Below are 15649 nucleotides of genomic sequence, written 5' to 3'. Positions count from 1 at the left end.
TAAAAATCATTGCTTTTTTTGTTTGTTTCCAGTCTCCTCAGTGTCAATAAGTAAAGAGACCAATGAAATACTTACAATGCCTAATTTTAGCTAGGAAGTTTGTTTCCGTGGTCAGCAGACAGAGGTAGGCAGTAACTCAAAGCAATGAGCAAAGGCAGATCCACTGAACTGTCTCATGAAAGGATTTTGCTACCTTTAGATTTCTCAACTGACTGTAAAAGTAGATTAGGAAGATTAATTTCCCTTGACTAAAGTTAGCCTGCATTAATAACCACAAACTGTTTTCTGGTGTTATATTCTTCAAAATAGATTTTCTTTTAAGATCCTGTGACTTTCTACTGTATATACTGTATTACTACTCACTATATTAAGCTGTGTTCATTCTTCCTTCAAGCTTTGACTGGATTTACAAATTTCTGTCAGTCTGGTTCTTTAACCAGTAGATTTGCACTAGATTTATGATTTGTTCTTATTGGAGCTGTAAAATATGAGATTGAGAGAAGATACACAAAATTTGTGCTAAGGAAATTTAGGTTTTGTTTTCCCTCTTGAGCCAGAAGGAAAACTTAAAACATCTTTGATTTATGCCAAATTCAATTATTCTCAGATTTCTTTCTGACATGCAATAGCAAACTGCAGAGTTGCATTGCTCTGCCAACATGAACAGAGAAACTGATTACTTGGAAAGTAGGAGTTGTAACATTGACATTAGCACAAAAAGCCTGAGCTGAATTTATCTGGCAAACCAAGAACACATCAATAACTATTTTTAAAATGGTTCCAGTTAACTCTCAAAAGGTTATCTGGTCTCTGTTCCTTGTAATACAGTTACAGATACTGAAAAATAAATATGTAAAATATTAACAAAAATGTGACATTAGTATTACTGGTACTTCCATGAGTCAGCTGAAATCAAATGCAGAACGTGTGGAGGGATGTATAGGAAAAAATGGGATTATGTATACTGGCTGCATTTTATGAGCAAACAGCTGTTGTTTTAAAAATATCTAGCTGGCTGCAATTATTGATGCAGCTTTCCCTTAGCAGACCAATGCAAAATTTTAATACTTAGGTGCAAACTATTTTCCTGATTAGTTCCGAGACAGGTGGTTTGGTTTTGTTTTGTTTTGTTGTTTTTTTTTTTTCATTTTCCCATAAGAAAATCAAGATTTCCCTTTGAAAAGGAGGAGGGGGAAGTCCCCACCCAAATTGTGTTGTCATCATCACTGATCTAGTATAACAGTGTAACAGTGTTTATATTTTTAACCATCATTAAAAAAAAAAAGATACTAACCAATACAATTTTCTTCTTTGTTGTAGTTTTGTCAGAGAATGTAAATAGAAATAGAAATGCAAGTTTCATATGTAAACAAAAAGCTATTAATTCAAAATATTTGGTGCTTTCTAATTCTATTTATTAATGAAACAGTGAGCTCATTTTTTTCTGTCTGAAGATAATTTAGCTAAATATTTACATCTCCAGTTCTCGTGTCCTCATTCCTGTATCCTTTTCTTTATTGTTTTTGTTAGCTTTTCTTTTCCTTCTTTTCTTTCCTTCCCCAAAGTGTGGATTTTTGGAGTTAAGCTTAATATGTTGAAGTTCTTTAAAAAATTTAAAGGCCAGAAGATTGTATCAATTCTTTCTTCTGACCTACACGAAACATTTCCCATAAAATCAAAGTGTGTAAGTGTAAACTTTGGTGCATAAAAATCACCTTTTTACTGTGTACTAATGTTGAGGTACTGGTGTGTGCTGGTGTACCAGGAAACACGCACAGAATTCATCATCTGTCAGAAACTAAGCTTACAGAGCAGAAAAGACTCTTAACCAGTTCACAGATCTCTTAAATACAGTATATTCAGTTTTGTAAAATGTTTGGATCTCTGTGCAAAATGCTGAGGCTGAAATGCTTGTCAGGAAGTTATCATCTAGGCCTGAAAAATTACAAGAGTAAAAAAAAAGTAGTAGAAACCCCCCAAACAACAAACAAACAAACAACTCCATGTAAAAACCAGGAGAATATTTACTGATTTTTGAGTTCAAGATGAACCCTTTGGATCACTTGAAATGTGGAAAATCCAGGTACCAAGCCCTAGTTTGAATTATGTACCTTAATGATTTAACTATGGTATACCTATAAGTTATTTGGGACTCTAAGCACTAGATCAAAAATTATTTTGTGAGGGAGTTAGGCCTTCTTTTCTAGAACAATCATGTTTTCTGATTTAAAAAAAAAAAAAAATAAAAATTAAAAATGCCTTCAGACCACCTAAATTTAGACTGCATTCCCAATTCAGTTTTCTGAACTTAAATTCTTTGAACTGAATTCTCAGTTTCATGTTAGAAAGTGAGATTTGGGCACGGAACAGTATGGATGCAGCCAGCAGAAAGGAAAATAAAGACATGATATTTTTCATTTTGAGGGAGATGTTTTCTGGGGGAAGGTTGTGATCTCTAGATGAGACGATACTCAGGATTTGGAGTACAGAAGGTTTTTATACAAAGCAAAACAGTATTATTTAAGAGAGCAATATATTGACAATAAATTAACTATGGTGTAGAAAAACCCCACAAACCAAACCAAAACAATCCTAGTCTCTATGATAATGAAAAAAATTTAAGTAGTCTGTTTCATTATACATTCTCCTGTGGGGAGTAAGCTGGCAACAGTCTTTCTAGAGCTGTTAATGAAGAAGTGTAGGCAAATGACCATAGATTCTCTCTCTCATATACAAAGTATTAGCATACAAAAGCAAGTTATAAAACCAAAGGAAATAATTACTGATTTAAAAACAAAAATCACCTTTAGGTTTCTGTTGTATTAAAACTGAGACAACTAAGCAAAGATTCACTGTCAAATGTCACTTTCCATAATCCTTTACTCGTTATTTGTGGCATGTATCATGATTCTCAGATGTCAAGTCATCCAATAGAACAGAGTTGCAATGGGATGATTGTTAAAATAATTGTTCAATTATATGTTTTTTATGCATGACAAAAATAATTAGTTTTGCAATTTAATTGTAGGAGTACCAGGCCATTTCTATTTAAACATTAGGCTATTTAACAAAAATTGATCTTGTAGCATTGTTTTTCTGGTCATCAACTTTTTTCTCAAAAGGTAGGAAAACCCTTTCCTATATGTATTGCTGCTGTTATTTGAAAGCTCTAGTTCGGTGATGCTTGTGTGTGTCTGTAAAAATGCAGGTTTTATCAGTGACTTAGCTTGTGAGTTATTCTATAAAACACTAAATATATGTCAACATTCTGTGTCAAAGATCTCAGTTTATACTTCACCATCCCTTTCCAAATGCTGCTTACAACATTAAGTTATCTTTGTACTGAATTGTTTGCTTTAATTAACAAAACAGACACTGGACTCAGTATAACAATAATCTAGGGACATTTGTTTTGTAGTTGTAAAAAACTCAAACCAAACAACAAAACTAAAACCACCACACCAACAAAAATAGCCATCCATATGATTCAGGCTCTCTGAGTGATAAAGTGATGATGTCATGTGGAAATCCTATTGAAATACCGATGTGTCAGTAAAATAAGCACAAGGATGTTTTATCCATGGTTTCTATGAAAAAGGAGAAGCCATAACACAGACATCCATTTACTTAGAAAATAACTACGGTACCTAAAGATATCATCATGCCACAGTGAATCAGCCAAAGGCCTGGAATTGGTAAGTGTGCTTCAAAGCAATATCTAATAACTTTGCATAAGGAATGCTAAATTAAACTAGTCTCCAGAATGCATTGCAGCAGCTAAATGTTAATATGCTCCATCCTATGACTTATTTTGTTCACAGATACTTTTGACAGGGATCAGGCCAAAAATTTCAGACAGCAAAAATATTAGCCATTTGCTAGACAAAATATATTGATTTTTTTATAGATCTAGTGTGGCTCTTTTGAACACCTGTTCTTCATTCTTCCACTAATAACTTGATGAGTAACACTTTGAAAACAATTTTAGCTAGTAAGGGGAAAAAGTTAATTGAACTTACTGCTTCATACACTTTAGAAAGAAATAAAGAACAATATCCAACTAGAATGATTATTGGAGTTATTCAGGTGGGGTTTTTTGAATGGAAATCCAGTTGTATTGGTTCACATAACTGAAGTTAAAAAGTACGCATTAAAGGTTGGGGTTTTTTTACTTTTGTAGTGATGACTTACAGAATGGCATATTGAAGACTTGGTAGAAATATTGTCTGCATAACTGAAGTGTAATACAGAAAGCTATAGTTATCTTAGGAAAGGCAAGTTATTGATTGACAGTCTTACCATATAGGTTAATTTTTAGGTGGGCTATTTTCTTCTCTGAGTGAGCAGCTAGCAGAATCATCTGAAGCACAGAGCTGTGCAATGTGAAATTTAGTTGACCAAACACCTTTGGGCAAAGAAATACAGTGAGATATATGTTTTCTGAATAATATTTTAAGTATATTTATGTTAAGAAAACAGAAAAAAATCAAGGTAAATTAATCTATATTTCAATTTTTACATTTAAATTTCAATCTAAAAGAATACTGAAGATACAGTGAAAGGCAGCTTGAGTGAAGTATGAGCATAAAATCACTGAGATTATGTTCTCTGGGAAAGAATCAAAACTGGAAAGTGAGGACTGAAAAAAGTGAATCCCAATAAATTAGGAAAGTGGTAGATGAGATGATGGAATAATGTAAGAATAGTCATAATAGAGCAGAGGTTAATCTAGCCCAGGATTTTGTCATTGATAATGTTCAAAGGATAGAATGTAAGAATGAGGCAGCACATAGTAATATATTTTATCAAAGTTCTTTTGCTGTGCAGCTTACAGACTCCACGAGTGAGGTGTTATAAAGAATTTGAGGAATTTACAGAGAAGGCTTCAAAGTTTATGAAGAACTGATTGGGGATATAAAGGTCAGGGAAACTTTGGCTGCAGTGACCATGGGATGGTAGAGTCGAGAATCCTAAGAGAAGGCAGCAAGGCAAAAAGCAGAAGCACAACCCCGGCCTTCAGGAGAGCGGACTTCAACCTGTTCAACCTGTTCAAGGACGTGCTTAGAAGAATCCCATATGAGATCATGCTGAAAATAAGTCTAAGAGAGCTGTTTGATTTTCAAGGATCATGTCCTCTATGCAAAAGAATGGTCTGTCACAATAAATGGAAAATCAAAGGCAGCCAGAGGCCTGTATTAAAGAGCAAGGAGCTCCTGACAGAACTCAACTAAAAATGAAGAAAGGTGGAAGCAAGGACAGGTGGCCCAAGAAGAACATGGAGACACTATTTGAATGTGCAGGATTAGGAAAGAAACAGCTCCCCTGGAACTGAAGCTGGTGAGGGACATGAAGAGCTTCTGCAGGGCTTCGGAGCTGTATCCGCAGCAAAAGGAAGACTATGGAAAATATGAGCCTGCTGCTAAGTGGAGTATGGGACCTGGTAACAAAAGAAGTGGAAGATTGATGTACTGAAAGCTTTCTTTGCCATGATCTTCACCAGTAAAACTTGCTTTCTGGGATCCCAGATCTCTGAAATCAGTTTACAAAAGTAGTGCTTCTGTAATGAATCGCTGTATCTAATGAGACATGTAGATATTGTAGCTTGGTGATTATCTCTATTCTAGTGTATTGGACACCGGTTGTATACTTTGGGCTCTATGTGTGAGTCTCTGAGTATGTGAATATTTGTGTTGCATATAATTACAATGTGTATATATGTATATTATATAATACTGTATCCTTGTGTTTAATCACAAGGAGAGGATATTTTAAGTTATTTAAACATTTTAAAGGTTATTTTAGAGGCTATTAATGTTAAGGAATATAAAATGACCATGAATAAGTTCTACATAAAAATAAAAAGGAAACTGTATTGTATACATATTAAGAAGCTTTGAAACAGCTTTTTAATATGCAAGAAAGGCAGCTGAGTTTATGATAGACTATATTAACATTAGGCATATGATTTTCAAGGTCTTTTCCAACCTAGATGATTCTGTGATTCTGTGATTATAGAGCCTGGGTTTCCTTCAGGAACCTGGGCCGGTTTACATACCACAGAAGATCTGGCATACTTCTTCCTGTCGTGAAACAGACTGTGTTTTGCAGGTTTTTCCTCATAGCTTGTACACTTTAATTTTGGAATTAAATATTTTACAGCAGAAACTATCTACTAGGCTGAAAGATATTTTTCATAGTTTTACATTTCTATTTTATATTATTTGCTGTTTTATGTAAATGAACTACATATATAACGATAAAAAGATTTCTGGGTGAGACTGAAAATAAACTAAATCTCAAGAAGTGTCCTAGCAGGATTTCTACAAGCACTTTAGAATAACATGACACTTTGACTATTAGATGTTCTATACAATAATTGGCATAGTTAAAATTGAACTGGGAATCAAAATGAAGGTCAAATTTTGCACATACAGTGGAACCTATATGCCAATTAACAATATATGAAAAGGTGAAGTTAAAAGTTGTGACGTAAATTGAAAAAAAGGATCTTTTTGGTTTATGTATCTGCTCATTTCAAAAGATGACCACACTTCCACAGGATGTCATTTGCCTTGTTAAATTGTGCAAAACTAGTTTTTCTATCTGATCAGATCCAATCCTAAATCACTTTCCTTCTGCAAAAAAAATATCATAGCTAAATAAACAAACATTATGTCTGCAGAGTTTAACTAGTTGTTATACTAAAAGATATATTTTCTTTTACAGACACAGTATATGTGGCAAGATCAACCAACTCCACTATTCACAAATATAATATTTGGGTTTCAGATTGCTGTCAGCTATTCTGGTTTAATATTTGTTATGTTTGATATTTGCATCACAGCTTTGTTTCCAAGCTGACGAGCATAATTACTGTAGAGATGCAGGCATAATTATGATAATCTTGTTTTTAATCTTTCCCGGTAGGATTTTGGAGATGATGGGTCCTTGTACATTACTAAGGTTACCACAACTCATATGGGAAATTACACCTGCTATGCCGATGGCTATGATAAGCTCTATCAAACTCATATTCTTCAAGTGAACGGTAAGGAAAAATGTTTTAATTACCAAGCCATAAGTGACTTGGATTTGGATTTTGTTAAGCAGATCTGTTATTGTTATTTTACTTTCTTTATATTGTGTTACAGCTTAACAGAAAAAGATACATTTTTTTTTTCTCACTGTTCTCCTATAAATAACCTTGCAAAACAAGAAAATATAATAATTTTCATGTATTACTTCCATATGAACAATAGTTATTAAAAGAAGTAAAGACAGCGCAGAGGGCTTGCTGTGCAACCTAACTGTTCACCTATGAGGACTTTTAGTATGTTATCTGCAGAATGTTATTATATATACATATAGGTATATACAGATAAATCAGTTTTAGTATTAATTTAGCAATTCTGGAGACAAACTTGGAAAAATAAGTGCATAGGTCTCTCCTGTTGAGAATGTTGAATTTTAATATAGAATTTTAAAAATGCACTAATTAAAAGCTTTGTAATTGATGTAGGCTTCTGAATTCACATTTATTATTTTGAATCTAACCATGTTTTACGTAGATTAACTAGAGGCATCTGGATTTGAAATCTTGATCTTTACATTTTCCCGTATCTGTTGAAGTTCTAAGCACCATTTTCCTGAACCCTATACTTGTAACAACTGTGGTTAAGTTGTGCTGGTGCCCTGAGACAGGCCGTTCCCTTATCTTGAACAGTAGTACCCTTTCCTAGCTCTTTTTACGATATGTATTTTTTTTCCTAAATTATTTGAAGCGGTTGTTCTCCTTTACTGATCAAGGGTCCAAGAGTCCCACTGAACTTTACCCTCCGTGAGGTTTAATGTCTTTTTTTTTGTTTTTTTTTGGAGTGACTTTGTGCTTTCCTGTTACTTCAATGTTCATATTTATCTTTGATTTTTAAGTCTACTTTTCTGCGGTAAACTACCAGTATTTATCATTCCATGCTGATACTTAATCCTATTCAGAATCATGTTTGAACTCAATCTTCTCCTGTAAATTTACTTTGCATTAACAGGCTCTAACTTTCTGTAGAAGCATACTCTAGACCTAGTTTCTTGGTCTAGACAGCACTGCTAACTGCCATAATTTTTTGTTTTATTAATTGTTAGTCAGTTATAATTGACTTTCCTTGACATCTCTTATCCAAAAATGCTGAAACATTTTTCTGATACTCATATCTTTCATTGATATTCATACCAAATGCAGCTTCCAAGTTTGTCTATTTTTTCTTTTGTCTTTTAATAACCATTGTTTTTCACTTTCTCTTGTTAATATCCTTCACATTTTAAATGACTTTGATGTTTAGTGCTTGTTTCCGGTTTTCTTAACATGTTGTCTGCCATTGCGTTTCTCCAGGAAACTGGTTTAGAATATCATTCCATCCATCCATCCATCCATCCATCCATGCATCTCTTTTAAATTTTTTTTCTCAATTTCTTCCCCTTCTGACCCCTAACATTTGTCAATGGAGTGTCCTTCTTGATCTAATGCATGGCATCAACATCTTTTCCTCCTTCAAATTTTTCTTCAAGGACTGTTTTCTGCCATTTAAAGTCAGGCAGAAAATACTGGCTAAACTAGTGAGTTTAGTGGCTAAACTAGAGAGAAGACTGAATTGAAGTTTACTCATATTTTAATTCCTGCAGACATAGCAGAATTATTGGTGAGTTGTGCACGTTAGAAGGTCCTTGACCAACTTTCTCCTTCTGTTTTATGTGTTCTGGTTTACCCTAATTTATTAACAAATTATATTCTCGTCAACATGTTCTCTACCAATCCCAGTGTGTTAATAATGCTGAAGAGGAGCAATGGTTAAAATACTGTGATTCTTCATGTTTGACTCAGTTCAACATACAAGGCAAAACTCCACTTAAGTTGAAGTTTTACTGCAAGAGTAGAAAATAAAGAAACATAATTTGGGAGAGGTGAAGGAGGACAACTGTAGATTTTTGTGGTGATGAAGTGTCTGTAAGGAAATTATATTTTTCATCTAGAAACCACTGTAAACCTTTATGGTGCCAAAGGCAATAGCTACTATTTCTCCTCTGTATCATTCATATAAATTTAAGGTTGTCCAAACAAATTGACTAGTCCATGTTTGCTCTGCTCAGATAGCTGCTGTTTCACAAGTTGACATTGCAAAAGTACCTTCCAACATGATTTGGATGTTCATTTTTGTGGAGCAAGGAAAAGGAGAAAGGAGTCCCTTTGAGCAACAGGAACATATTGTGTATAAATGGAGTTAAAGCCATTGAGATTAAAGGTCTAATGAACAGCTCTTCCACACTTTAGATCTGTACTTTTAAGCAGTAATCTTCCTAAGAACAGTCATGATGGTCAGTACTGGTAGCTATGATAATGACTAATTAATATAATGATACTTGTATTAACAGGAGAATCAGACAAAATGTTAATGAGATAATGGCGCTTTGTTTGATCACAGAGATCTAATGCTAAGGTTCGGTGGAAAAAATGTAATTAGATTTTAAGTTCTTTCTTGATTTCCATTTGTGTAAATCTATATATTTTTAGAAAAAAATATTTCTGTGGTTTATATCGACTATTTTGCAGATATTTTATATATAATTTTGGTTTATTTTTATTTTAAGATTAAGATCTTTAGGATTGGGTTTTTTTGAGTTTTGGATTGACTGTTACAGTAGTAAAGAATAATGGGCTTCCTTTGGAGTCTTAACAATACAGATAATGAGCACTGTAAAAGCCATGTAAAGTAAATATTGTAAGAAATATTATAATAAGTTGCTATTTAACCCTTTTTTATATAAGCTATTAAAAAACCCCCAAAATACAAAGTTGTAATGGGGCAGGAGTAGCTCTTTCATTAAATAATGCTAATTATTAATATTTATATAGTACTTAAAACTTTCAAAGTTTATAATTTTATTACTATATGATTCTGAGACTATACAAATCTGAGCCTGTCAGTTTGATTTTTTTCTCCATATATCTGTGATATCGAAATTAATTCCATCAAGTATTTTTCCTTTACTGTTGTTGACATCGCAGGTCATAAACTCCATGATTTAGAAAACCTGTTCTCAGATAATGATTGGTGTATGTGATGATCTTAGTATCACTGATACTAAGTAATTCAACTTCCCATAAAATATTTATAATATCAACTCCATAATTGATTCATTAAAATCTGTCTTAATTTATATTTCAGAAGGATTTGTCTCATCTCCCTTATGCTTGTTTATTAGCCTCTGCTTTTTGCACAGCAGCTATTCAAAAGTTTCTAGGGGAATGCTGGTAGAGTTCTTCTAAACAAAGTAGTAAACAGTGGTTGAGCAAAAAATCTGTAACAAACTAAGATATAATATGGGTTGTTGTATTTTGTAGGGGACCACTTGTCTCTAAAATGGCCTTTGATTGTATTATATTCAGTTAACCACTTTATATGCTAATATTCAGCTATTTAAGACACTAGAAGCACATACAATGGTTAAATGAAAAAAAAAAATCAATAATAAGCTAAAATATTTTTTCTTATGTTTTTGTTAGTGTCTATGTTAATGGAAGTGTTAAAGGAACATTATTAAAAATGATTACTCTTTCTTGTTATTACTGTTCTCAGGATGACATGAATATGATATCTACATCTAACACCAAAAAAAAAGCCTTGAAAATTGCTATTGAAAAAGCTGAAATACCTAGAAAGCTTGTGTTTTCTCATTAACTCAATGTTCACCATGTTACGGATCTACGCTGGTCATAACCAGATGTTAATATTATTGATCATGTTGGCAGTTATAGAAACGATACTTAGATGACTTTAAATAAATTTTTTTTTATAACTCTATTTTAAAAGCATATATGTGTCAGAGGCTAGATTTTTCAAAGTGTGAATTTGAGACATTTCACTTTTGGAAAGATGTTTCTAGATAAACAAAAATGTCATTAGGCATATTATAAACAAAAAGGAAGACTGTCTTCAAATTCAAACCCGCTCTAAAAATGGTATGAGTTTATGGTGTATGTTTCAAATCAGAGCACTACATATGTAGCATGAATGTGACATTTTTATTTATTTTTCTGTGTTAACAATGGCAACCTACTCCCTGAAGTTTCACATTTACAAGGCAATTTTTGCAGAGTGGTGACAAGAATTTTCCCCACCTTAGATCCAAGACAAAAGGCCAAAAGTACCTTAAGGTGAAGAGAGTCCAAATCCTCAGCCAGATATAAATCAGTGATTTATAGTGTCTGAAGAACACAGCACCTTTGTTTTTCTAAACAAAATATCTCAGTTTAATCAAAAAGGAGAGTTATCATATACAACCATAGAAGAACCCAGTTCATTATATCATATTTGTTTCTTCAGGGGGTTTTATAGAAACTAAGATGTATTGAATAGTTACATATTCACCATATTTGGAACCAACAGTCTCACAAGGCTTTTTGAACTGAGTGATACAGGACACAGGATTCATTTGATTGTATTATGTATGATTTTGCTGAAATCAATCACGCAACATCTTCTCTCCCCTCCCTTTTTAACTTATGTAATGACCTCTCCCATATAAAGTAGGCTTCTTTACATTAAGATATTAGAACATTACTCTTTGAAAGTCAGTGTGAACAATCACATTATTTGTGTAATTAAAATTTGCTTTCTGGTAATATTTATGATCAGTTACCCCAAAAAAAAGTGATTGAAATGAACCCAAAGAGTTTACATCTAGCTTGTCATATCAAATTAACTTTTCAGCCCATACTGCACTAATATTTTAATTGTCTGCCTGCCTCAGTTGCATAGTTCTTGGCAGTATATTACAGGTAAGCTTCAGGATAATATGAAATTAAAAATTATAATGCAAAAGAAGGGTTGAAAAACTTTTCTAGTGGTATAGATAACCTATCAGACACAGATTTGCTGAGGAAAGTGGGAAGTGGCAGCAAATGGAGGAAAAATAGGTCAATAAATAAACGTTAGTGTCATGCAGGTACCTCTGTGTCTGGGAAAACACTGCTGAAGGAAACAGTATCTTGTACAGAAATATGAAATAGTGGAAGAAAATTCAGACCTGCTTTCAATAGAGCAGGTCCTCACCTTCACATCTCCTAACTCTAGAGTAGTTAATTTAGAAGGATAGCATCTTGTGATACAGGGTTTGATTTTGTTTGTTTGTTTAAGAAGTATTTGGTTTTAGTTATATTTTCTAAAGCTGCTAAGAATACAATTGCCCCCCAAATATCATCTGCCTTTTGCCCAAGTTAAACATTCCTTTTCTATTCAATGAAAATTCCCCAAAATTGGACTGTTTAAAAAATTTCATATGCATTCAGAAGTCTGTCAAGGTGTGCTTGTTAAATACCTGTAAGTTTTTATATCCACTGAGAATTTTTCACTGGCACAAAAAAGACAAGTAATATCCTATCATAGGTAGTGAGAATGCAATGAGTTGCAATGCCTTGCTATTGGTCCTAAAAGTTATTTGTGTTGCTGAGATGCTTGAGCAACTGACGGCAATCCTGTCTCTAAGGAGATGGAGCTCCTTGTACTTCTTGAGGCAAGGTGGAGAAATAAACTATTTAGCTTTGATGCAGTGGGAAACCTGCAACATGGGGTAGGCTGCCTAAAAGACCTTCTGTCAAGAAATGCTGAACAGAGCAGAAGTGAAAATTGGACCCTAGGAAATGAGACAGATTAAGACTGGGAACTGAGGTGCTGAAAGAGGCTCAGGCCATCTGAGTGTGCAGTCAGATGGGGTTCAGTCCAAGGAACAGAGCAGGGAAGGCAAGGTCTCAGTATGGAACACACAGATCCTAAGGGAGAGGAGACAGAACAGGGAAGAAGTGGAGGCAGAACAGGCGTGGGAATGTCAGGCTTGAGATGAAAACTAGAGATCTGCATCCATAAAAGCCAAGTCCCTTCCAGAAACTCAACAGAAACCTTAAATCCCTGATTTTCATATGCTCATGTTCTCAGCAGGTAGTCTAAGCAACTAGCAGCCATAATTTTCACATTTTTAATCTTATTCCATGTTATTTTATTATATTTTTGAAGTTTGCCTATTGGGGTTATGTTTAATTTTCCATGTATATTATTTGAAAAGACCCACATCTCTAACTGAGTTTAAAATATCCCTGAAACTTACTGATTTTTGCATCTGATCTGATACAGTACTTTTGTGTATTTCTTGTAATGTAGAAAGTTGAGGCATTTCTATGCCCTAATAGGACAGCATGCTGGGACATTTCTTGTAAACAGTTGGATAGCATTTGAAAATATTTAATCTCGTGCCAAAATAGACACAGTTAATTTTTGATCTTGTTATCTTCTTTCGTTATCAACTGATACTTCATACTCTACCCAGCTGTGTTTTGTGACACCAGCTAAGTATTCCACATATTTAAAGCTGCATTAAACAAAATTTTGGAGAATAGGAAATATGTTTCTTTAACCTTCATTACAGTTGATTTTTTGTTGTTAGAAACAACCTCAAGCAAGTTCTCTCTATACATAATTAAAGATAAGATCAATAAATACTCATCTAAAAAATCTACACAGCAAGATTTTTCAATCTTGCTTAATCATTGATTACCAATAGGAACATGTCCAATGTGATGTCATATGCCCTCTCTCTGCCAATACTGATGTGTGGTATGTAGCAGATTTTTAGTTAGTAAGCATATACTGCGGCAAGTTTCCAAATCTTGGAAAAGTGATGTCAACAATTCTTATATTTTGCTGATAATGAAACTCTGAAGACTAGTCTTATAAATGTCCTGTTTAACATCTGCATTAATGATCTGGATGATGGGGCAGAGTTGTACCTTCAGCAGGTTTGCAGATGACACCAAACTGGGAGGAGTGGCTGATACACCAGAGGATTGTGCTGCCATTCAGAGGGAACTTGACAGACTGGAGAAATGGACCAGGAGTAACCTCATGAAGTTAAGCAAGAAGTGCAATGTCCTGCACCTGGGGAGGAAGAACTCCATGCACCAATATATGTTGGGGCCCACCCCGTGGAAAGCAGCTTTGTAGAAAAGGACCTGAGGGTCCTAGTGGACACCAGGTTGATCATGAGGCAGCAATGTGCCCATGTGGTAAAGAAGACAGATGTTATCCTTGGCACAGGAGGTCCTGTCTGAACATCAGGAAATACTTTTTATACTGTGAGGGTGGCCAAGCACTGGCACACGTCTCCCTCCTTGGATATATTCTAAATCATGAATATGGTCCTGGGCAACTGGATCTAGGTCGCTCTGCTTGAGAAAGGGGGACTGGACAAGATGACCTCCCGAGGTCACTTTCAACTTCAACCATTATGTGATTCTGTGATTATATGTTCTATACAGGTAAAATGGATTGCTGAGATGTGTTTTGGAGAGAGGGGAAAGGTGGAGGTGAATTGTTAAAGAAAAAGTTTGTGAAACAGGACAGTTACAGTCTGTACATTGCACAACTTACTGGCTGTACATTATTCACATTTTATAAAGAAATTTAAGGAAAAATAAAGATCTTATTACTCAATTTCAAACTAGTGAATTAGAATTCAGGCTCTTTTCATTTATACCACAGGCAATGAAAAGAGGTTTTTCTCACAGAACATTCTTGCTGCTTCATAAATTTACTGTGACAGAGTTCATCATCAAATGTTACTGAATATGTAACTAATACCACAACTTTTTGTTGTTACATATAGCACCAGGAGTCTTTAGAATTGCTTATAATTATTTTTCTTAAGATGAAGATAATACTCTTCTGCACTAAATTATAATTGTTTCCTGCCTTCAGTTCCACCAGTTATCCGAGTCTATCCGGAGAGCCAGGCAAGGGAGCCAGGTGTGACAGCTAGTCTTCGGTGCCATGCTGAAGGTATTCCCAACCCACAGCTTGGTTGGCTAAAGAATGGAATTGATATCACTCCAAAATTATCCAAACAGCTAACTCTTCAAGGTAAAAGTGCATATTTATTGTTTTCTACAGGTTGAGAGTGCTTTATTAGTGCATCCTTTCCATACTAGCTGTCCCTCTTACATAGTTTTAACCAAGGCTTGAAGTTTAAGCTAAAACATTTGGGAAGATGTCTTCCAGTTACTCCCCAACACACTATCTTCTCTGCTTTATTTTTGTTAGAATAATGATTGTACTTACTGGCAGGATATTTTAGAATACCTACAAAGCTGTTTTTGTAAACTAGATCCTACAAATATTGAACAAATATACTATACTTAAAATGCAGCGAATCATTGGTCACATCATTGTTCACATCACATTATTTAAAAGGCATTTGCTTGTGAAACCTGGACTGTTGACATTTGTTGACATTCCTACCCAAGCTGACATACAACTCCTGAAGTGGTTTCCATAGACTCCTACACTGATCTAGGTGTAAAATTACAATGTGTCTGTTTCTTCTGTTGTTACACTACATTCATATGAAAACAAAACCTGGTGCCTCTGGTTACTAGAAACAATATTATTAAAATTATTATTTATGTTTAAATTATAGCCCATTATGTTGCATGGAAACCTAGGTGATTTTGTGTAAAGCCAATGATAGAGTCAAGTGACCAAATGCATCATTTTATTATGTTGCATAATATTTACTTGATTTTAAAGACAACCATAGTCATTTAAGCATACAT

At 34.2% G+C, this 15649-nt stretch overlaps 1 protein-coding gene across 3 annotated transcripts in view; it reads left to right on the top strand.

Moving 5' to 3' along the window:
* FSTL5 (follistatin like 5) overlaps positions 1-15649 on the top strand; it is a 332497-nt gene that overhangs the window by 249894 nt on the left and 66954 nt on the right. For all 3 annotated transcript variants that reach the window (XM_074905701.1, XM_074905702.1, XM_074905700.1), the window contains exons 8-9: positions 6928-7048; positions 14796-14957. In XM_074905701.1, coding sequence (XP_074761802.1) covers positions 6928-7048; positions 14796-14957 — 283 coding nt within the window. The remainder of the gene's footprint in view (positions 1-6927; positions 7049-14795; positions 14958-15649) is intronic.

The sequence above is a fragment of the Athene noctua genome, chromosome 4, assembly GCF_965140245.1.
Source record: "Athene noctua chromosome 4, bAthNoc1.hap1.1, whole genome shotgun sequence".
NCBI lineage: Eukaryota > Metazoa > Chordata > Aves > Strigiformes > Strigidae > Athene > Athene noctua.
This window is presented reverse-complemented; position numbering and strand designations above follow the sequence as displayed.